The following is a 25,615-nucleotide window of genomic DNA, read 5'->3' on the forward strand; positions in this document are numbered from 1 at the left end:
ATGACATTATAAGAAAAATTTGAGTTGCTTGATATGTACCATAGATTCAGGTCTGCAGCTGTGGTTGCCCACCATTTCAAAATAAATGAATCCAGAGTAAGGACCATTTTACGAGAGTGAGTCAAAAATTATCCGCACTCTGGCTGTAGTATTTACTTTAATTAACTTGTAGAAAAGACAAATACACCATTTTCTGACATAATCTCCTTGTTTGTCAATACATTTTGTCCATCTGTCAACAAGCTTTCGTATTCCCTCATTAAAAATAGAACACTTCCTAACACCATACACAAAAATAAACTCCAAATGGATTAAAGACCTACATGTAAGGCCAGACACTATGAAACTCCTAGAGGAAAACATAGGCAGAACACTCTATGACATCCATCAAAGCAACATCCTTTTTGACCCACCTCCTAGAATCAGGGAAATAAAATCAAGAATAAACGAATGGGACCTCATGAAACTTAAAAGCTTTTGCACAGCGAAAGAAACCATAAACAAGACTAAAAGGCAACCCTCAGAATGGGAAAAAATAATTGCCTATGAAACAACGGACAAAGGATTAATCTCCAAAATATACAAGCAGTTCATGCAGCTTAATACCAAAAAGGCAAATAACCCAATCCACAAATGGGCAGAAGACCTAAATAGACATTTCTCCAAAGAAGACATACAGATGGGCAACAAACACATGAAAAGATGCTCAACATCACTCATCATCAGAGAAATGCAAGTCAAAGCCACAATGAGGTATCACCTCACACCAATCAGAATGGCCATCATCACAAAATCTGGAAACAACAAATGGTGGAGAGGGTGTGGAGAAAAGGGAACTCTCCTGCACTGTTGGCGGGACTGTAAGTTGGTACAGTCACTATGGAAAACAATTTGGAGGTTCCTTAAAAAACTACAAATAGAACTACCATATGATCCAGTAATCCCACTCCTGGGCATATACCCAAAGAAAACTATAATCCCAAAAGAAACTTGTACCATAATGTTTATTGCAGCACTATTTACAATAGCCAGGACATGGAAGCAACCTAAATGCCCATCAACAAATGAATGGATACAGAAGATGTGGCATATATATACAATGGAATATTACTCAGCTATAAAAAGGGATGAGATGGAGCTATATGTAATGAGGTGGATAGACCTACAGTCTGTCATACAAAGTGAAGTAAGTCAGAAAGAGAAGGACAAATATTGTATGCTAACTCACATATACGGAATCTAAAAATGGTACTGATGAACTCAGTGACAAGAATAAGGATGCAGATACAGAGAATGGACTGGAGAACTCGAGGTATGGGAGGGGGCAGGGGCTGAAGGGGAAACTGAGCCGAAGCGAGAGAGTAGCACAGACATATATATACTACCAACTGTAAAATAGTCAGTGGGAAGTTGTTGTATAACAAAGGGAGTCCAACTCGATGATGGAAGATGCCTTAGAGGACTGGGGCAGGAAGGGTGGGGGGGACTCGAGGGGGGGAGTCAAGGAAGGGAGGGAATACGGGGATATGTGTATTAAAACAGATGATTGAACCTGGTGTACCCCCAAAAAAATTAAAAAAAAAAATGTTTTAGGCTGAGCTGCAAGCCATGAATGCACCACTGTCTTCACTTCTTCACCAGAAGTGAATCTTCGTGCCGGTAGGGCTGCTTTCAGGGGACCAAACAGGTGAAAGTCCACTAGAGCAAGATCAGGACTAAAGGGAGGATGCTTTAACACCTCAAAATGAAGTTTTTGAAGTGTTGACAATGTGGACAGAAGTGTGCAGATGTACACTGTCATGCAAGATCACAATGCCCTTGGATAGCAGTCCTCTGTGTTTAATCTGAAGTTTAGGCTTCAGATCTTCAATAAGCATCTCACTGTAACAAGCACTGTTGATTGTTGAACCTTTTTCCTGATAATGTTCCAATAGTGGCCCTTGAGAATCCCAGAAAACTGTAAGCATCAATTTTCCAGGTGATGGTTGACTTTTGAACTTTTTCTTGGTCGGCGATTGAGAATGTTTCCATTCCACACTCTGCCGTTTACTCTCAGGCTCGTAGTGATGAATCCATGTCTCGTCACCAGTAATGATTCTCTTTAAGAAACTGTCACCTTCCTTAGAGTATCAGTCCAAATTTTGTTTGCAGATATCCAAACGCTTCTGTTTATGCTCTTTAGGGAGTTGTTTCTGTACCCATCTCACACAAACTTTCTGAAACCTAAGTCTGTCGTGGATTACTTCCTTTTAAGGTATTAAAGCATCCTCCCAATAGTCCTGCCCTGGTACCAGTGGACTTTCTCCTGTTTGGTCCCCTAAAAGCAGCCCTACCAGGATGAAGATTCACTTCTGATGAAGAAGTGAAGACAGTGGTGCATTCGTGGCTCCCAGCTCAGCCTAAAACATTTTTTAATGAGGGAATACAAAAGCTTGTTGACAGATGGACAAAATGTATTGAAAAGCAAGGAGATTATGTTGAAAAATGGTGTATTTGTCTTTTCTAAAAGTTAACTAAAATGAACTCTGCAGCCAGAGTGCGGATAATTTTTGACTCACCCTCAAAAAAAGAAAAGGAAATTTGTGAAGTCATCACTATAGCTACACCAGCAGGCATGAAAATCTTGCACATTTTGTGATATATCTTTTTATTTCATATTGACTGCAACTCATGTTGGTGCAGGACTGCTTGAAGGCATACCTATACACTCTAATGTGAGTGGAGAAAACACAGTCATTATGCGAAAACTTAAAGCAAAAAAAGCAAGGTGAAAGATTTAAAGCTGGAGAATTTAAAGGCTACAAGGGATGGTTTGATAATTTTAGAAAAAGGGTTTGGTTTGAAAAATGTCAAGACAACAGGCAAAGAAAATTCTGCTAACCAAGAGGCAGGAGACAACTTCCAATTTTCCATGAAGAAAACCACTGAGAAAGGATATATGCTTTAAAAGTTTTTTTTTTTAATTCTTATTGAAATACAGTTGATTTATAATGTTGTGTTAGCTTCAGGTATATGGCAAAGTGATTTGGGTATACATACATATACATGTTTCTTTTTTACATTCTCTTCCATTATAAGTTATTACAAGATATAAGTATAGTTCCTTAGGCTGTACGTTATTTATTTTATATGCAGTAGTATAGTTAATTTATTTATTTACTTATTCATTCATGCATTCATTCATTCATTCAGGCTGCACCAGGTCTTAGCTGTGCAATGTGGACTTCTTAGTTGCAGCATGGAGACTTCTTAGCTGTGTAATGCACGTGGGATCTGGTTCGCTGACCAGGGATCGAACCTGGCTCCCCTGCATTGGGAGTGTGGACTCTCACTCACTGGACCACCAGGGAAGTTCCCCAGTAATATGTATATTTTAATCCCACTTTATCCATCCCACCTTTCCCTTTGGTAACCATAAGTTTCTTTTCTGTGTCTGGTTCTATTTCTTTTTTATACATAAGTTCATTTGTATCATTTTTTTAGATTCCACACATATGTGATATCATATGATACTTGTCTTTGTCTGTCTTCACTTAGTATGATAACCTCTAGGTCCAATCATGTTGTTGCAAATAGTATTATTTCATTCTTTTTAATGGTTGAGTAATATTCCATGATACACACACACACCACTCTTCTTTATCCATTCATCAATCGACACTTAACATAACTTCCATGTCTTGGCTATAGTAAATAGTGCTGCTGTGAACACTGGAGTGCAAGTATCTTTTCAAATTGTTTTTCTGTTGATATAAACCAAAGACTGGGACTGCAGGATCATATGGTAGCTTTATTCTTAGTTTTTTAAGAAACGTCCATACTGTTCTCTATAGTGGCTGTACCAATTTACATTCCCACCAATGGTGTAGGAGTGTTCCCTTTTCTCCATACCTTCTGCAGCACTTATTATTTATAGACTTTTTAATGTTGGCCATTATGACTGGTATCAGGTGATACCTTATTATAGTTTCAATCTGCATTTCTCTAGTAATTAGCAATGCTGAGCATCTTTTCATGTGCCAGTTGACCATCAGTATGTCTTCTTTGCAGAAATGTCTCTTTACATCTTCTGCCCATTTTTTGATTTGGATGTTCATTTTTTATTAATCTTGTGCTGCATGAGGTCTTTGTATATTTAGATTAAAGCCTTGTCAATTGAACCGTGTGCACATATTTTCTACAGTTCTTTATGTTGTCTTTTTGTTTTGTTTATGGTTTCCTTTGCCATGCAAAAGCTTTTAAGTTTAGGTCCCATTTAAAAATTTTTGTTTTTATTTCCACAACTCCAGGAGATGAATCAAAAATGATTTTGACATGATTTATGTGAAAGGGTGTTCTGCCTAAGTTTTAATCTAGGAGTTTCATAGTATTCAGTCTTATGTTTTGGTCTTTAATCCATTTTGAGTTTACTTTTGTGTATGATGTTAGAGAATGTTCTAATTTTACTTATTTACAAGTAGCTGTCCACTTTTCCCAGCACCACTTATTTTTTTTTAAAGATTTTTTTTGATGTGGACCATTTAAAAAATTGTTTTTGAACTTGTTGCAATATTGCTCCTGTTCCATGCCTTGGTTTTCTGGCCTCGAGGCATGTGGGATCTGAGCTCACTGACCAGGGATGGAAACTGCACCCTCTGCATTGGAAGACAAAGTCTCAACCACTGGACCTCCAGGAAAGCACCCCCAGCACTACTTACTGAAGATATTACCTTTTCTCCATTGTATATTCTTTTTAAAAAAAATTAATTTATTTATTATTTATTTCTTGGGTGCACTGGGTTTTTTTTTTTTTGCACATTTCCATATTTCATAATTATTATATATGCCTACTTTTTTTCAGTTGATGTAAAATTTTTAAAGCTCTTTATTGGAATATAATCGTTTTACACTGCTGTGCCAGTTTTTAAGGTACACAAAAGTGAATCACCTGTATTTATACATATATCCCCATATCCCCTCCCTCCCACAACTCTCTCTCACCCTCCTCTCCTTATCCTCGCTCTCTAAGTCATCACCCATCATCAAGTTGATCTCCCTATGTTATGCAGCAACTTCCCACTAGCTATTTTACAGTTGGTAGTGTATGTACGTCAATGCTACTCTCTCACTTGGTCCCAGCTTCCCCTTTGCCCCCCACCACCCGCCATGTCCTCAAGTTCATTCTCTACATCTGCATCTTTATTCTTGCCCTGCCACTGGGTTCATCAGTATCATTTTTTTAGATTCCATATATATGAGTTAGCATATGGTATTTGTTTTTTGTCTTTCTGGCTTACTTTGCTCTGTACGACAGACTCTAGGTCTATCCACCTCACTACAAATAATTCAATTTCATTTTTTTATGGCTGAGTAATATTCCATTGTATATATATGCCACATCTTCTTTATCCATTCATCTGTTGATGGACATTTAGGTTGCTTTCATGTCCTGGCTATTGTAAATAGTGCTGCAATGAACATTGTGGTACATGTTTCTATTTGGATTACGGTTTTCTCAGGGTATATGCCCAGTAAGGGGATTGCTGGGTCATGTGGTAGTTCCATTTTTAATTTTTTAGGGAATCTCCAAACTGTTTTCCATAGTGGCTGTATCAGCTTATATTCCCACCAATAGTGCAGGAAGGTTCCCTTTTCTCCACACTCTCTCCAACATTTATTGTCTCTAGACGTTTTGATGATGGCCATTCTGACCAGTGTGAGGTGATACCTCATTGTGGCTTTGACTTGCATTTCTCTAATGATGAATGATGTTGAGCGTCTTTTCATGTGTTTGTTGGCCATCTGCATGTCTTCTTTGGAGAAACGTCTATTTTGGTCTTCCGCCCATTTGTGGATGGGGTTATTTGCTTTTTTGGTATTTAGCTGCATGAGCTGCTTGTATATTTTGGAGATTAATCCTTTGTCCGTTGCTTCATTTGCAAATATTTTCTCCCATTCTGAGGGTTGTCTTCTTGTCCTGTTTATGGTTTCTTTCACTGTGCAAAAGCTTTTAAGTTTTATTAGGTCCCATTTGTTTATTTTTTATTTTATTTCCATTATTCTGGGAGGTGGGTCAAAAAAAATCTTGCTTTGACTTATGTCATAGAGTGTTCTGCCTATGTTTTCCTCTAAGAGGATATTTACAATATCCTCTGCATAGATATTTACAATTGTTATATGTTCTTCTTGGATATCCCTTGATCATTAGGTAATGTCCTTCCTTGTCTCTTGTAGTATTTTTTTACTTTAAGGTCTAATTTGTCTGATATGAGTATTGCTACTCCAGCTTTCTTTTAACTTCCATTGGCATGGAATATCTTTTTCCATCCCCTTACTTTCAGTCTGTATGTGTCCCTCGGTCTGAAGTGGGTTTCTTGTAGGCAGCATATAGAAGGGTCTTGTTTTTGTTATCCATTTAGTCAGTCTGTGTCTTTTGGTTGGAGTATTTAAGCCATTTACACTTAAGGTAATTACTGACATGTATGTTCCTATTACCATTTTCTTAATTGTTTTGGGTTTGTTTTTGTAGGTCTTTTCCTTCTCTTGTGTTTCCTGCCTAGAAAAGTTCCTTTATCAATTGTTGTAAGGCTGGTTTGGTGCTGCTGAATACTCTTAAATTTTTCTTGTTTGTAAAGCTTTTGATTTCTCTGTGGAATCTGAATGAGATTCTTGCTGGGTAGAGTATTCTTGGCTGTAGGTTTTTCTCTTTCAAGACTTTAGGTATCTCCTGCCACTCCCTTCTGGCCTGTAGAGTTTCTGCAGAGAGATCAGGTGTTATCCTTATGGGTTTTCCCTTATATGTTATTTCTTGCTTTTCTCTTGGTGCTTTTTTTTCTGTTGTGTTTAATTTTCATTAGTTTGATTAACATGTGCCTCAGTGTGTTTCTCCTTGGGTTTAGTCTGTATGGGACTCTCTGCACTTCTTGGACTTGGTTTACTATTTCCGCTCCCATGTGGAGGAAGTTTTCCACCATAATCTCAAATATTTTCTCAGACCCTTTCTTTTTTTCTTCTTCTGGACACCTATGATTCGAATGTTGGTATGCTTAATATTAGCCTCGAGGTCTCTGAGACTGTCTTCCATTCTTTTTATTCTTTTTTCTTTTTCCTACTCTGTGGCAGTTATTTCCCCCATTCTATCTTCCAACTCACTTACTCATTCTTCTGCCTCAGTTATTCTGATGTTTATACCACCTAGAGTATTTTAAATTTCAGTTATTGTGTTGTTCATTACTGTTTGTTTGCCCTTTAGTTCTTCTAAGTCCTTATTAAATGTTTCTTGTATTTTCTCTATTTTGTTTTTGAGAGTTGGGATCATCTTTACTATCATTACTCAGAATTCTTTTTCAGGCAATTTGCCAATTTCTTCTTCACTTATTTGGTCTTGTGGATTTTTATCTTGCTCATTTGCCTGCAAGGTGTTTCTTTGTTTTCTCATTTTGTCTAATTTATAGTATTTGTTGTCTCCTTTCCCTATGCTGCCTAGTACTAATTCCTCTTATCTCTGTTCTGTTTGGTTTGAGGTGTCAAGCACTGGAGCTTGCTGGCCTTTGGTTGGATTTGGACCTTGGTATTGAGAATGAGAACTCTGGGGGAGCACCTGCTGATTAATAGTGCATGGGGTCAGGAGTTCTCTGGTGGTCCAATGTCCTGGACTCCGCTGTGCCGTCTCAGAGGTCCAGGTTTGACCCCCAGCCAGGGCACCAAGACCCTGGAAGCTGCACGGTATGGAGAAAAAGGAGATAGAAGGAGAGCAAAGAAAAAAGGAAGAAAAAAGGGAAGAAAGGGAAAAGACAGACAGATCCCCAAGACTGGTGGCAAAAGCAACTCTAATCAGTCAAAATCACACAAGGAGATGTGCACACGTGCACTTGCAAAAGGAGAAGAGGAAAAGAAACCAAAGAGAAAAGAGAGAGCAAAGAAAAGAAAGAGAGTACTCATACCAATTACAAGCAAATCTACATACAAATATATACAGTAAAGATTTAACTAACAAATACCTAAAACCAGAAACAAGACAAACATAGTAAGAAGTCCTCCAATACTTCTAGGTAGGGCTCTGCACCTGCTGTGGAGGACTGTGGAGAGCTCAGACTGTGATCTGGTATTAGTCCTGTGTGTATTTGTCCCCACAGTCCCCAGTTGCCCCCTGTGTCTACAGTCTCTCTTGTAGAAACACTCATCTATTCAGGTGATCCACAGATGCAGGGTCTATCATGCACATTGTGGGCATTAAATCTGCTCTTCCTGCGGCTGTCTCTCTTTCTGTTCTTTGGTCCTGCAGTCCTCGGGGATCAGTTTTGGTTTTGATCCCTACTTTGCGTGTGGGTTGCTCTCAGGAGTTGGTTCCCTGCCCAGGCAAGGGGGGGCAAAAGAGGGTGACTGGGGCTCAAATGCAACTTCAGGTCAGAGGGTAGGGAAGGATATGGCAGTCTAACTGAAATGTGCGGGACTGCTTGTAGCAGCAGAAGTCAGCATGAGCCTGTGGTATGCTGTGCATTCTGCCAGGAAAGTTGGTCCTCAATGCGGGACCCTTGGTGTTGGTGGGCTTCACCTGCTGCTGGGAGGGTGTGGCCAATGACTTGCCTTACAAACAGGACCCTTGGTGGCAGCAGGTGGGCAGGAAGTGGGGCCCAGTGGTGTTTGGTTGGGGAGGGGAGCGGAGCAGCGGTGCATTGGGTCTTTGTTGCTGCACACGGACTTTTTCTAGTTGTGGCAAGTGGGGGCTAATCTTCAGTGTGGTGCACAGGCTCCTCATTGCGGTGGCTTCCCTTGTTGTGAAGCACAGGCTCTAGGTTCATGGGCTTCAGAAGTTGTGGCACACAGGCTCAGTAGTTGTGACTCACAGGCTGTAGAGCGCAGGCTCAATAGTTGTGGCCCACAGGGTTAGCTGCTCTGCAGCATGTGCAATCTTCCTGTGGCAAGGATCGAACCCATTTCCCCTGAACTGGCAGGTGCATTCTTAACCACTGCGCCACCTAGGAAGTCCCTCCATTGTATATTCTTGCATCCTTTGTTGCAGATTAATTTACCATGAGTGTGTGGTTTTATTTCTGGGCTTTCTATTGTGTCTCATTGATCTATATGTCTTTTTTTGTTCCAGCATGATCCTGTTTTGATGACTACAACTTTGCAGTATAGTCTGAAGACAGGGAGACTGATTCATCCAGCTCCAGTTTTCTTTCTCAGGATTGCTTTGGCTATTCAGGGTCTTTTGTGTTTCCATATAAATTAAAGAAAAATTTTATTCAAGTTCTATAAAAAATGCTATCAGTAATTTGATGGGAATTGCCCTGAGTCTGTAGCTTGCGTTGGGCAAAATAGTCATTTTGACAATGTTGATTCCTCCAAAAACATGGTATACCTTTCCATCTGTTTGTGTCATGTTCAATTTCTTCTGTCAGCATTTTATAGTTTTTGGAGTACAGGTAGAATGCCTCCTTTTCTAGGTTTATTTCTGGGTTTTTTTTCTTTTAATGAAATGGAAAGTGGGATTAGTCTTTAATTTCTGCCTGAATTTTCATTGTTAATGTACTAAAATACAACAGATTTCTGTGTATTAATTTTGTATACTGCAACTTTACCAAATTCATTGATGAGCTATAGTATTTTTCTGTTATGTAGTTAGGATTTCCTATGTATAGTGTCATGTTACCTGCCAACAGTGACAGTTTTACATCTTCTTTTCCAATTTGGTTTACTTTTCTTTTCCTTCTCTAACTACCTTGGCTAGGACTTCTAAAACGATGTTGAGTAAAAGGGTGAGAATGGACATCCCTATCTTGTTCCTGATCTTAGAGGAAATGCTTCCAGCTTTTCATCACTGACTATGATGGTAGCTATACATTTGTTATATATGGCCTTTATTATACTGAGGTAAGTTCTCTCTATGCCCACTTTTTGGAGAGTTTTTATTACAAATGGATGTTGAATTTTATCAAAAGCTTCTTCTGCATCTACTGAGATGATCATATGGTTCTTATTCTTCAACTTCTTAATGTGGTATATCACCACTGATTGATTTGCAGAGATAGGAAAATCCTTGCATCTCTGGGATAAATCCCATCCACCTGATTATAATGTGTGATCTTTTTAACAGATTGTTGGATTCTGTTTGCTTTTATTTTCTTGAGTAATTTTGTGTCTATGTTCATCAGTGATACTGGCTGGTGAACTTTTTGTGTGTATGTGTGTGGCACATTTGTCTGTTATCAGGCTGATGGTGGCCTCATTGAATGAGCTTCGAAGTGCTCCTTCCTCTGCAATTTTTGGAAGTAGTTTCAAAATGACAGGTGTTAACACTCCTCTCAATGTCCGACAGAATTCACCTGTGAAGTGATCTGGTCCTGGACTTTTCTTTGTTGGGAGTTTTTAAATCACAGATTCAATTTCAGTACTTGTAATTGGTCTGTTTCTATTTTGTTTCTTCCTGGTTCAGGCTTGAAAGATTGTACCTTCTAAGAATTTGTCCATTTCTTCTACATTGTCCATTTTATTGGCATATAGTTGTCTGTACTACCCGCTTATTGGTCCCCTGTATTTTTGCAGTGTCAGTTGTAACTTCACTTTTTTAATTTCTAATTTTATTGATTCAGGCCCCCTCCTTTTCTTGATAAGTCTGGATAAAGTTTAATCCATTTTTAAAATCTTTTCAAGGAATCAGCTTTAAGTTTTGTTGATCTTTTCTATTGTTTTTTTAGTCTCTATTTCATTTATTTCTGCTCTGACCTTTATACTTTCTTTCCTTCAATTAACTTTGGGTTTTGTTTGTTCTTCTTCCTCTTGTTGCTTTAGGTGAAAAGTTAGGTTGTTTGTTTGAGATTCTTCTTGTTTCCTGAGGTAAGCTTTTATCGCTATAAATTTCCCTCATAGAACTGTTTTTGCTGCATCCCATAGGTTTTGAATCATGTTTTTGTTTTCATGTGTTTATAGGTATTTTTTAATTTCCTCTTTGAATTCTTCAGCGATCCATTGGTTGTTTATGAGACTATGCTCAGCCTCCATGAGTTTGGTTTTTTTTTGCAGTTTTTTTTTTTTTCCTTGTGATCAATTTCTAGCCTCATAGTATCATGGTCAGAAAAGATGCTTGATACAGTTTTAATTTTTTCAAATTTACTAAGGCTTGCTTTGTGGCCCAGCCTGTGATCTATCCCAGTGAATGTTCTGTATACATTTGAAAAGAATGTGTATTCTGCTGCTTTTGGATGGAATGCTCTGTGAATGTCAGTTCAGTCCAGCTAGCCTAAGGTGTCATTTAAGGCCTGTGTTTCCTTGTTGATTTTCGGTCTGGATGATCTGTCCATTGATGTAAGTGGGGTGTTAAAGTATCCTGCTATTATTGTGTTACTGTGAATTTCTCCTTTTATGTCTGTTAACATTTGCCTTACACATTGAGCTGCTCTCGTGTTGGATGCATATATTTACAACTGTTATATCATCTTGAACTGATCCTCTCATCACTATGGAGTATACTTGTTTAGCTCTTGTAACAGTCTTTATTTTAAAGTTTATTTTGTTGCTGCTACTCCAGCTTCCTTTTGATTTCCATTTGCATGGACTACCTTTTTCAATCCCCTCACTTTCAGGCTCTATGTATCTATAGATCTGATATGGGTCTCTTGTTGACAGAATATATATATAGAGGTCTTGTTTATGTATCCATAAAGCAAACCTATGTCTTTTTGTTGGAACATTTAATACACTTACATTAAAGGCAATTATCAATATATATGTTCTTATGCCATTCTGTTAGTTGTTTTGGATTTGCTTTTGTAGGTCTTTCTTCTCCTTTTTTCTTTTTTCTCTTCTCTTGTGATTTGATGACTTTTTTTAGTGTTTTGTTTGGATTCCTTTTTCTTATTTCTGTATATATCTATTATAGATTTTTGGCTTGTGGTCCATGAAACTTTGATATAGCAGTCTATAAACACACATGATTGTTTTAAGTTGTTGATAACTTCAAATGCATTTGAAATATCCTACATTTTACACTCTCCTCCTTTCACAATGATTGGTTTAGATATCATATTTGTGTGTGTATGATTTCCTACCTTTACTGTATATTTGCCTTTCCTGGTGAGTTTTCTCATTTCTTGATTTTCTTTCTTCTGGTTATGGAATTTTCTTTTCTGCCTAGAGAGGTTCCACTAGCATTTACTATAAATCTGGTTTGGTGGTGCTGAATTCTTTTAGCTTTTGCTTCTCTGTGAAGCTTTTGATTTCTTCACTGAATCTGAACAAGAACCTTGCCGGGTAGCATATTCTTGATCATAGGTTTTTCTCATTCATCACTTTATATATATTATGCTCCCTTCTGGCTTGCAGAGTTTCTGCTGATAAATCAGCCAATAACTTTGTGGGAGTTCCCCTGTATGTTATTCATTGCTTTTCTCTTGCTGTTTGTAATATTTTCTCTTTATCTCTAATTTTTTATCAATTTGATACTATGTGTCTTGGCATGTTCTTTCTTGGGTTGATCCTGTATGGTACTCTCTGTGCTTCCTAGACTTGGGTTACTGCTTCCTTTCCCATGTTAGGGAATTTTTCACCTATTATCTCCTCAAATATTTTCTCAGGCCCTTTCTCTCTCTCTTCTGCCTCTAGGACTCCTATAATGCAAATGTTGGTGCATTTGACATTGTCCCATAGGTCTCTTAAACTATACTTGTTTCTTTCCACTCGTTTTTCTTTATTCTGTTACACAGCAGTGATTTCCACCACTCTGTCTACCAGTTCACTTATTTGTTCTTCTGCCTCATTTACTCTATTGATTCCTTCTAGTCTACTTTTCTATTCAGTTATTGTATTCTTTAACTCCATTTGGTTGTTCTTTACTTTTTCTAATTGTTTGTTAAAAACTTCTTGTAACTTCATGCTCTGTGCATCCATTCTTTTCCTGAATCCTTGGATTATCTTTCCAATCATTACTCTGAACTCATTCTCAGGCAGATTGCCTAGCTCCACATCATTTAGTTGTTTTTGGGTTTTATCTTTTTCTTTTGTCTGGAACATAATCTTCTGCTGTCTCATTTTGTCTAAACTTCTATTTGTATTTTTATGTACGTGGAAGGTTAGCTATGTTTCTTGATCTTGAAGCCCTCTGTAGGGGATGTCCTATGAGTTCCAGCAGTACTGTCTCCTCTTGTAACTCAGCGAACAGGTACCAGCTGGTTCCATGATAGGTTCTGACCTGTGTCTGTGGACTCAGTTCCACAGGTTGTGGGACTGTATCTTTCCTGCTTCTGGTGTCTGCCCCCTGGCGGATGAGGCTGGTCTAGAGGCTTGTGGAGCCTTCCTGGTGGGAGGTGCCAATGCTTGCTCCATGGTGGGTAGAGTTGGGTCTTGGGCCTCTGGTGGGCAGGGTCACGTCAAGGGTTGTGCCTAGAGGTGGCTATGGGTTCAGGAAGCCTTTAGGCAGCCTGTCTGTTGATGGGTGGGACTGTGTTCCAGCCCTGTTGGTTATTTGGCCTGAGGTGTGCCAGCACTGGAGCCTACAGGCTATTGGGTGAGGCCAGGTCTTGATTCTAATGTACCAAGCAAGATGTCAGGCAAGATGTCAGCCTTCAGATGATTTCTCCCGGATATGTTCGCCACCAGCTTTTATGTCCCCAGAAAGCCACAGCCACCCCCTGCCTCCCCAAGGGGCCCTCTAAGACCACCAGGTAGGTCCAACTCAGTCTCCTATGAAGTCAATGCTTTTCCCCTGGGTCCTGGTTCTCAAAAGACCTCTTATGTATCATCCAAAAGTGGAGTCTCTGTTTCTCCCAGTCCTGTGGAGCTCCTGTGATCAAGACCCACTGGCCTTTAAAACCAAATGCTCTGAGGGCTCCTCCTCCTAATGCCAGACCCCCAGGCTGGGGAGCCTAATGTGAGACTCAGAACTCTCACTCCCATGGGAGAACTTCTGCTATATAATTATTCTCCAGTTTCTGGGTCACCCACCTAGGGTATATGGGATTTGATTATATCACAAGTATGCCCCCTCCTAATATCTCTTTGTATTTTCTTACTTGTCTTAGGATGTATAATATCTTTTGGGTAGGTTACAGTCTTTTTTATTGATGGTTGTACAGCAATTAGTTATGATCCTGGTGTTTGCATGGGAGGAAGTAAGCTCAAGGTCTTCTACTCTGCCATCTTGTTTTCTCTTCTGGCCAGATCACGATGAGAGGCTAGCAGGGACTAGGCAGAGTTGCAGCATCTGACTTGGCGTCAGCAGTGCCAGCAGCTGCTCTCCAGGTACACGGTGGATCCCTCGCTGCCTATAGCCAGCCGTTTTCACAAAAATCCCAGTAGCAGGTGAGGAGCTAAGTTTTGCTGGATTGGTGATCTCAGCTGTAGCCTCCATCTCTGGTGTGAGCGTGGAGTCCCAACAATCCTGTTCTAGTCAACAAAACTGCTGAAAGGAAAACCTTCTGTGTCTTCCAGATTGGCTCTTGTAGAGAGGTCCTACAAATTAACTGACAACTGACAGACTAACTGGAGACGAGACAGTTTATTTACACCTGCACAAGTGAGTTGCTCAGTCATAAGTAAGTCTGCCTGAACAAGTTTTTAATGCAGATGAAAGTTCCCTACTTGGGAAAACAAATGATCACAAAGAACATTATCAGTAGGGAAGAGAACTGAACACCAGGACTTAAGGCAAGAAGGCATAGGCTAACTCTACTTTTTGTGCGCATGCAAATCAGGTTTATCATCAGGACTGCTGCTCTCTATAAAGCAATAAACTCCCAAACCTTGAAGGGAAAAGATAAACAACAGCTACCAGTCTTTTGGTTTACAACAAGAATGCATGGACAATGAGAACCCTTTTTCTGGATTGGTTCCACTGATGCTTTATCCTTGAAGTTAGGAAGTACCCTGACAGTAAGGGACTCACTTTTAAAATTCTTTTTATAATGAACATTTCCCCTGGCCACCCAGAACCCTATGAGTTCAACACCGAAGGTGTCAAAGTGATTAACCTGCTCCCAAACACAACATCTCTAATTCAATCTCTAGATCAGGGAGTCATAAAGCACCTTTAAAGCTCATTAAACATGGTACTCTATAGAAAGGATTGTCAGTGCTATGGAAGCGAACCCCGATAGAGAGAACATCATGAAAGTCTGGAAGGGTTATATCAATGAGGATGCCACTACTGCTACAGAAAAAGCCATGACAGCTATTAGGTCTGAAATAATAAACCCCTGCCGGACATAAATTTTGAGCAGATGTTGTGCATGACTTCACAGGACTTAGCACAGAGCCGATCAAAGAAATTATGAAAGAGATTGTGGATGTGGCAAAAAAAAGTTGCAGGTGTGTGTCTGTGAAGAGATTTTAAGATATGAATCTTGAAGAAATTCAACAGCTAAGAGACACTACACCAAAGGAATTAAGAGAAGATGACTTGATGGAGATGACAGTTTCCTAACCAGTGCCGTACAATGAGGAAGAAAATGTAGAAGAAGCAGTGCCAGAAAACAAATGACATTAGACAATTTGGTAGAAGGGTTCTGCTTATTCAAAACTGCTTTTGACTTCTTTTTTATAAAATGGACCCTACTATGGTATGGGCACCTAAACTAAAGCAAATAGTGGAAGAAAGACTGACACTATGTAGAAGCATTTTTACAGAAATGAAAAAGCAAAATTCAGACAGGAATTATGATATATTTCTGTAAAATTACACTGAATATGCCTGCCTCTCCTGCCTACCCTTCCACCTCCTCCACCTCTGCCATCCCTGAGACAAGACCAACCCCTCCTCTTCCTCAGCCTACGCAACGTGAAGATGATGAGGGTGAAGACCTTTATGATGATCCACTTTCACTTAATGAACACTAAATAATCATCATGCCATATAGTTAATAAACGTATCTGTTGTGTATATGTGTGAGTTTCTCCCTGTGAAAATATAGTAACTGTATGGCAAGGACTGTATGAGACACTTTTGTGTCATCATCATCACTGCCTAAGTATTCACTGTGTAGAGCACTGTGTTCAAGACATATTGAAGTGGATAGCCTAACCTTACATAGACAAAAGGTGATACTTAATATATATTTTTCCATAACTTTGCTTTCAAAGAATTACATTACTGTACAGGATGACACACGCTCTCTCTCACAGCTGGAGAAACTGCCTAACAGCCTATCATCACAGGTAAGTGATTTTTTTTCAAAAAAGTAACAATGTTTCCAATACTGTATCATGAATATGACTATAATATTGTATGCCATAAAAATTTTATAACAATTCATTCATTAGTGTAAAGGCTAGGCTACCATAAAACAACTGTATCAGTTACACTAGGCCAACATAAAGCAATCATGTTGCTGGCTTCTTCGTTATCAATGCGTAAATCATCATAACTGTAAGTAAATATGAATTACATTATCTTTTCATTTTTGATGTTTACTGTTAGTAATACATAGAACATCTATGGTGTTTTGCATCACATGAGACAATATTGATGTAGTTACTAACAGATGCTTCAGCTTATAAACAAATGACAAAGTTACAGTAACAATAAATACAGTACATTACTGTAAATGTACTTTCCCTTTTTATGAATTTCTTAATAACATTTTCTTTTCTCATTTTTGCTTACTTTATTGTAAGAACACAGCATGTAATATATCTAAAATACAAAATACGTGTTAATCAACTGTTAATATTATTGGTAAGGCTTCCAGTCAACAGTAGGGTATTAGTAGTTAAGTTTTGGAGGAGTCAAAAATTATATGAGCATTTTCAGCTACAAGGCAGTAAGGGTACCTAACACCTGTGTTGTTCAAGGGTCAGCTGAATATTAAATGTGTTATGTTGCAAAGGTTTCCCTACATAGATGTCATACTTAAATACATGAAAACTATACAAACTGAACTTTGGGAAACATATCTAAGAATTTATACATGAAGATCTGATTCTAATCATCTGAGGAAGAAATATAATTACATTTTTCATTACCTCCTGACAACTGGCTCCAACAGGAACCAAGTATATCCATTGACTTTGAAGAGCTATAGATTGCTCTGGGAATTAACATATTTCTAAATTAAGCCGATATTATTTACAATTACAAAGGACTTTTGGCCAGGTGAAGATTTATAGGGCTTCAAAAAAAAGGTCATGTAATAACTGGTTATAGCCAGTTTGTAATAAGGAACAGAAGCTACAGTATACTAGTTTTTCAGGCAACAACATATCCTTGGACCACCCTATCCAATTTAAACACTTTCAATCAAAATGACTTCTAACTCATCTCACGTTTACTTTGCTATATACTACAGTATATTCATTCATCCAACAGAATTTCAATGGCTATACAGTATTTTGAAGAAAAGAAATAAAATACTGTACATTTAACAATATGCAAGCATTTAAATGCATTCTTGAGTATATATAGAGTAACAAAAGATCAATATCTTGATAAAGAATTGAAGATAAATTTTTTGTATCTGCATCTGAATTCTTTCATTAAATTCAATACAGTGAACAATATGTGATATAGTCCAACTGACGTTCATGATGTATTGAGCTCACATGTTTTACCACTGTGCATCACCTATGGCTTTTTTAAATCCATAGTCTGTCCGTCCAAAACACATAACGCCATATAAAACACATAATAAGTTTCAAACAAAACTTCCATTTGTTCTTGCTTCAGTGAATCTAGGTCTGGCACATTCTGCTCATGAACATACAAATAAATAAAAATTCCAGAGATGATGTTAATTTGTTTATTTATTTTGAGTTCAAATTTTTATTTTTCAAATTGGTTATGCAATAAAGTCTCAAGCAAAGTGAGTAAGCATCCTATTTATGACACTGTTTTAAGCTACCTAATTAAAAGCATTATACAGATATTTAAAATTGAAACTGATAATATTTACTAAAACTTCTAATCATCACAATTATATTTATTTATGTCTAAGCAGCCTGAGAATATACCTAATTCTGCTTTAAATTAATGCATACTAATAACAATCAAAACTGTATTAGATATACTGTTTAAAAAGTAACAGAATGATGATTCTCAGAAGTCTTCTTTGATTAGGTCACTAATCTCAAATATTGGGACAAAATGTTTGAGAATATGAAATGAATGCCTTTTGAATAATTTCATTTGCTACACTGTATTCATTTTTGTTTCCCCTTTATTCTGTTTTCATATATGAAGTGTTTTTATAACTTAAATCTTGGCTTCCTCTTTTTATTTGCTTTAGAACAATAGTTTTCAATAGTTGTACATTAGAATCACCTGGTGAGCTTTTAAAAAAAATCCCTACATCCAGGTTACATGCCTTACAAATTAAATAAAAATGTCTGGGGTATGTGGAAGGGAGCCAGGCATCAGTATCCTCATGAGATGTTAATGTGCAGCAATGTTTGGGAACTACTGTCTTAAACTCTTAATAATAATTTCATCATGTGTTACTTTTGTGAAGGTCCAAGATGTACACTACTTTTAAGTCTACGATCTGAATTACCTGTATTGCAAGCCTGGTATAGTAGTTAGTATAGTAGCTGGTGAGTAAACCTACTACTCGCACCTTAACCTTTACCTTACCTGGCTTTAACTTCTATTTGCAACATATAAACTTATGTAGTAACAACAACATTATTATTTTTTAGTGAACAGTAGTCCCACAGAAATGTTTCAGAATCTAAGAGTTTTTGAATTTTAGAAGTTAATACGGTGAATATACCTTATATTTCATCATACCCCCAAAAAATTTGAGGCAGTCCCATGTAACCAAGAACATTAATATTTAACAGCAATGCATATAGATATTCGCACTGCCTGTAATAAATAAAAATTATAAATAGCCTCATGTTAGTTGAGGCTAGGTTTTGGAATTTCAGAGCTTTCTGGATTACAGAAATAAAGACAAGTGATTATGAAGTACACCTGCATAGGTGACCATTTAAGGTCTTCCCTATCTCCCATAAAATGTGACTAAATACTCTGTAAGCCACTGACAATGTTTCTGTAAAGATTCTTATGAAAATGTTTTGGTAGTGCTGCTAGAGTAAAGGTGCACATGATGAGAAAGACATATATTCAACAGCCTGTGCTTGAATGTTTGTTTTGATGTGTTTATAGTACTTTTCTCAATTAAAAATAAATACTACTGCTACTACCAAATAAAAAGCCTGCCTCTATCTTACTAAAAAGAGTGGACCTAGAAGAAAACCCATCTTTGTTGTTAGTGTTGAAAGTCAAGAAAAAGTAACACCTATCAGAAAATAGAAATCATAATTAAATCAAAAGGCAGAATGTTAAAACTGGAATTGATGGTGGTCTAAAGCAGGACAAGTATTGAGTTCAACATAAATAAAACAACGAAATAAAACTGTAAAAGTGTCTCATGATTTACAAGCAATGTAAAAGTGCTTAAGAGAATGTTTTAGTGAACACGGAAAATCATGCAGAAAAAAATAATTTCTGCATGATTAATTTGTGAAGACTAGCAAAGAAAACTTGTACTCTAAATGGAAATCAGATTATTACAAGTAGTGTGTCCCAAACAGAAGTTCAAATTTTACACACACACACAAACACACACACACACAGAAAATGGGAAAGGGGTGGGGACACATCAGTGACAGGGATCCATGTAAAATAATTTTGGGAATTCTGGATTAAATTAAGGAGATTTTTCTCCATTAGGATTTCTAAGAACATTAAATAAGATAATATGCTTTTACAATCTCTAAGATAGGTATAATAGACAGCCTGCTCACACTTCCTTGACCTCCAAAACCATTTTTCTTTAAAGCATTTAACAGGCCTAGCATTCCACAGAACATGAAACTGCTGGAGATGCATTTATAAATTCAGGAATTTTAGATGGTCTTCAAGAATGAATGTCAAGAATCAACTTCTATCTCATACCATTAATTTTCTTATCCGTATCAGCCATCAGTCATTATTCAACGGTACTAACTCCATGCAATGTAATAAGATTTCCAAAGATGACTAAATTTGGAGCTAATAGCGTGGATTACCATATAAATGAGAAAACAGTATATCTTCTCTTATACTAGACACGAAGTCAAAACAAAACTTAAAATAATCAACATATCCACCATTTACAAGTGTAAGCAGGTAACTTGTATAAATATTGAAATGCTATACCTCATCAAATTCTTCAGTCATTTTTCTGATGATTTCTGCATTCTGCATATTTCGAAACATCTCTATTCTCACAGTACCTGTGGAACAACAGATTTTATCGTTAATCTTTTTCTATCCCATGTTAAAAATTAAATTTAACCTGACCACTGTTTGACAGTTTTATATGAAAGTGTTTGGGTTTTTCTTTCTTCCCCCACATTTCTATCTATTCTAAAGAAACCCCTTGTTTAAGAATTTAAAAATTCTTTAGACATTTAAAAAAAAAAACACCTTGAATATCCTATGAATTACATATTTATAAGGAAAAATACTGAGAGGAGTATTGAAGAAGGAAAAGACAAAGATATAAAACAATGAATTTATAGGATAGAATGGGCCTTAAAGATTGACTTAAATATATACTGGTGCTAACCAGACAAATAGCTGGCTGCCTTAGTCTAATAAACACCCAAGTATAGAGAGTGTTATCTCCCTTCAGGGCTCCCTCTGATATCTTTTAGTCATCGGAATATTCTTCTACAAATTAAAACTAAATGTCCCATAATCTAACAACACGTTTCAGTTAAATGTTTTCTCTGAACATGAATAGATGCTCAGTAACTTCTACATAAGGATCAAACAATCAAAGAAAAAGTTAACTCCTTTCTCATCTCATTCTTTCAGACTACTTTTACCTTACTTTATTTTTATCTCAAATATGGTTATATAAATGTTATCACTCTCATAGGAATGAATAGTTTCTACTGAAAACCTACATTAAAAATACCATAATTTAAAGAAACTGAAATAAGGTTCAAAATCAACTTCGGTACAAAGAATTCTGGCCTAATAATTAAATGAGGTTCAGTTTCAAATGTATAAATGTAAAATATTCAAGTTAAAAATCACAAGAGTAACATTCAATGAATAAGTAAGAAAATAAATACTTTATAACCTCTAAACGGCTCCTTGCCAGTTATTACCAGCTCCAACTCAAGTCACAATTAGGAATGTAGGCAGGTAGAGTCTCTGAAATGTACTGTACTCTAATAGGAAAGAGCAAGAAGCGGTAGGATAGCCACTAAAAGACAAAGTATTATCTTAATTCAGAGTCCCAACAAAAACTACAATGGCACATTTGGAACTTAGTAAACTTAACTGAACTTAATTTTTACTAATGTATAAAATAAGAAAAATGATATCTGCCCTATCTTTTAATCAGAAGCATTTTAAAGCATGATTGATACATAGCTCTCATTCATTTTCAGGATGCTGAATTAATTAAGCACCAACAACAGGTATTCCCAATATTCAACTGCTGAGATGACAGTCTAGGTTGAAAGGTGGGTGAAAAGAAAAAATATTTTTAGAGTTCTTCCCCAGCATGCAATTTCCATAACAAAACAATAAACTTTTTATCATGATTTTATTTTTTTTATGCGAAAAACAGTAACATAGAGAGTACTCAAACTGTGTTAAAGACTGGCTGTTTATGTACTACAGCCTTTATTTCCAGAGGATTTTAAAAAATTAAATACACAAGAAATGTGCTAAACTGATCATTGTAAATGATCTCAAATGAAAGTAACTTTCTATTAAACGTTCTTAAAATCACTCAAACAAAATTGTTTATATTTAACCTTGTTTGGGTCATGAAATATTCTGTCAATCTGAAACAGATTCCCATAGATAAAAAGCATGTAATTTCAGGGGTTAATTCATGGTACTCTTGATAAGTAAAATTACATTCACAAATACTAATAAAAAAGCAAAAGAAGTAAAATTAGATGTTAAAATGATTAAACAGGGGATGAATTAATTGTTCTTCTTAGGGAGAGGTAAATATTTTATGTTTTGAATGGAGTGGCGTTACATGTTGTATTATGCATTTGTCAAAAGCCATCTATCTACCTGCGTTGGTGGTATAGTGGTGAGCATAGCTGCCTTCCAAAAGCCATCTAACTGTACACTCCGTGTGAATTTTAATATATGGAAATTAGATCTTGGTAAAGTCGACTTCTGAAAAATTCAAGAAAAAGGACAACACTAATCCTACTACTTCAGTAATAAGTTGCACCTATCACTGTTAAAATACGTCCAGTGTAAATAATGCTCAACTACTCTATTTCCATGACTGGTATGGCAGTTTTCATATACAGCAGTCTTAACTATACTTTCAATAAAAGAGCTATGTTAGTTTATAAAGGGAGGACTACTTCACTGTATCAATTTAATGTGGTAAAGTGAAAGGCAACAAGACAGTAACTAGCATTACAAGCAATATGAAAAAAACGACCTCATGCTTAGCATCTTTAAAAATGACTACAATATATAAATAACACTTACTAACAAAATAAAATCAGATGTTTAAAAGACATACTTTTAAAAATGGACAGAAGCATGTAACTGATTTTTTTTAAAGGAAGAAATTCCTTCTGCTGCCACAATGACTATTCCAAAGATTAGCCTATTTACTTATTTTCCAACTGTTCATTCTTCTCCAGTGGGGTCCCACAACTCCAGCGAAACTGCTTCCTCCCACCAGTTATCTTTGAACAGCTACACTGAACAGTTTTTCCTTAGTAATAATCTATTCTATTTAAAGCATTTGCTTATCTTATTGGTTCCTACAGCAGTATATATTTATACTATATTCTCTGATGACTTATTTTTATTTCTTTCACTTACTCTTAGTCATTTACCTGAGTAGATACAGGTAATTTCTAAAGCTCTGTCCAAACATTCTTCTTTGTCCTTTATTACATTTTCTAACCAGGAAACGGCCCCCATCTAGCTCACAGACTAGAGAAAAGTATGGCAGAGACCACTACTTACTGACCCTTGTATTCCCCCATGAGCCTTGAAAAATGCCTGACATCTTAAGCTCCTGTCCTATTAAGGTTTCTTTGACAAAGAAAAAAATCTTGCCCTAATTAAAGACTAATATTCAAAATAAATTAAAAAGCAAATCTCAGTTCATCTTTGGATTTCTGGTTCTTAAAGATACATATTTCTAATAGAAGATTATCTTAAGACTATAAATAGTAAAGGTAAACTAAAAATCTAAAATAATCCAGGTTCATGGAAACATAAATATCTGAAAATAAAGAATAAAGAAGAGTAAAGATCATATTCCACCCTCAAATACCAACAAGTTATCTATGAGAATCCCAAAAGAATAAGCCACCAACATATCTATTTTATATTAAAAAACAAAAGGTCATTTGACCAGGCCCTCCTGACAGAACTGCAGTTTAATAAAGAAAAAGGAAGAACTTTCAACACTGTCATTTTAAACTATGAATAATGTTAGAAATGGAAGTAACATCAGAAAGCTACCAATAAGTTCTTGATCATAAACTACGTCAAACGCTGATGACAGCTGAAATTGATAAAACCCCTATGTTATGCAATTTGGCAAATGTCTACCAAAATTACAAATTTACATCCTCTTTTGCCTTGATGTTGTACTTGCTGCAAAGCATCCATAAAATCACACATGTGCAAAATAATGAATATACAAGGTTATCCCCTGAAGCATCATCTGTAATAGTAAAAAAGGAAAAAAACTCATATGCCCATAAATAAGAATCTGATTAAATAAGTAAAAATGGTGACGATAATGACAATGGTGGTGGCAGCCAACATTTGGGTGCTCACCATCTGCCAGGCATTGTACTAAATAAGTGCTTAAACTTCACAACAACCTTATTCAGGATACAACTTTTCTCCCATTTTGCATATAAGAAAAGTGAGGCACCTAGAAATTTAGCAACTCCTAAAAGGGGTTTATTCAACAGCAGATTCATGGCCTATGTGCAGGTAGTCCAGCTACAGGTCCATGAAAATCACTGCTCTTAATTGGCTCTTAAACTCAATGGAAGCCACGGAGACACAAACTATAATAAAGCTATCTATGACCAATATGAAAAGATTTGTAGGATATATTCATACATGAAAAAAGAAGGGATAGGTTCCAGTTTAAGATGGCAACAAAGGAAGATCCTAAACTCACCTTCTCTCATGGACACAGTTAGTCTACAGTTACATATAGAAGATTTTCCTCTTAAACATAAAGGCTGGCTGAATGAAAGTTATAACGCAAACAAGAAGAAAACTACATCAAAGCAGGTAAGAGAGGCTGGCACAAAATTTCACCAAATACGGCACAAAATAAACCTGACCTGCAACACACCGAACCACAACCAAGAGGGAACTCAAAACTAGAGCTTCTGCCTGAGGATTGAAGGGCTCAAACCCTACATCAGGCACCACAAACTTTAAGACATGCACTTGAGAGATGAGGCCCCTCCAAAACACTCAATTTTGAATACCAACAGGGCTCACATCCTGAGACTCACAAGACAGCACCAATCCGGCAGAAAGCTGTTAAAGGGCCTGCACAATTTGGACTCATCCACTGAGGGCCCAGCTCAGAGGTAGCCTAAGGCAACTAAACTTGAAGTGACTAAGGATTACCTGTTTACTTTAAAACCATGGCCTAACTGGCAGGCATCTAATTTAACACAATATGGAGGAGCCTGCTGGAACACTGTCTGGGGATGGAGAGTGGTGGACACCATCTTCACTTTCCCTTTGCCATGCTCCACAGCACCAATATCTCCCTAACCCGACATGTGCCTCGTGCCCTAGTTTTTGCAGCTGCTGCGCAGGATATGACTCTTGATGACCTGGCTCTGAAGGCCATGGGAGCTTGCACTCCTAATCACATGGAACTGTAATAATCAGTGTTACCCACAATGGAACTCATACCCATCTGGTACTTTGATTTTTGTGACTGCTGCCAGGGGACATCTTTACTTCACCTGGTTCTGGCAGCCAGTGGGGCTTACACTTGTAGGTCTCACAACACCATAACCAACGGAGAAAGAGTTCTAAACCAGCTACCACCTCCAGAGTACACCAAGACCCAACAGATCCAAGAACTCAGTCTTTCTGTGAAGGAGACCTATTAGCTAATCATTATGACTATGGCTTGAGGGGCAGGGTGCTCTTTAAACATACATCCAGGGGCTGAGTGTAATCCTTTTCAAAGATTTCAGAGGGTGAGCACTATCTTCACACACTCTCTGCAGTGTTCCAGGGCACCAGTGTCTCCTTGTGGGAAACTTTACATGCATCTGGTGCCCTGGTTTTTGCATCTAATACCTGGGATTTTGCAACTGAAGCCTAGGGCCTCCTGATCATGTGCACCTGGTGGCAGAAGGGGCCTGGGTACCTGGGTTCCATGAGACTGTGGCAATTAGAGGGATGGTTCTGGGCAGGCGACCACACATCAGTCACTGCACAGAGAGATGGCTGAAGCACGTTTCCCAGTCTATCGAAGAGGCCACTTTGCTTCTCCTGGAGCTTTGGATTGAGAAGCATGCTTCAGGTTTGACACACATGTAGTGGCATATGGAGCGGCTTTCAAGGAACATAGATTATGGACGTCATTTTTGGTACACTCCTTTCGCCTTGCTGAAGCTTGCCGTTATCTCCTACAAAAAAGTTATACACTCATCT

The 25,615-nt window shown here is 37.3% G+C and overlaps 1 protein-coding gene across 3 annotated transcripts in view; it reads right to left on the reverse strand.

The window, feature by feature from the left end:
* Window positions 1-25,615, reverse strand: part of STAG1 (STAG1 cohesin complex component) — a 401,388-nt gene that overhangs the window by 190,491 nt on the left and 185,282 nt on the right. For all 3 annotated transcript variants that reach the window (XM_057738186.1, XM_057738184.1, XM_057738185.1), the window contains one exon: window positions 20,111-20,187. In XM_057738186.1, the coding sequence (XP_057594169.1) occupies window positions 20,111-20,187 (77 nt within the window). The remainder of the gene's footprint in view (window positions 1-20,110; window positions 20,188-25,615) is intronic.

The sequence above is a fragment of the Hippopotamus amphibius genome, chromosome 6, assembly GCF_030028045.1.
Source record: "Hippopotamus amphibius kiboko isolate mHipAmp2 chromosome 6, mHipAmp2.hap2, whole genome shotgun sequence".
In the NCBI taxonomy this organism is placed as follows: Eukaryota; Metazoa; Chordata; class Mammalia; order Artiodactyla; family Hippopotamidae; genus Hippopotamus; species Hippopotamus amphibius.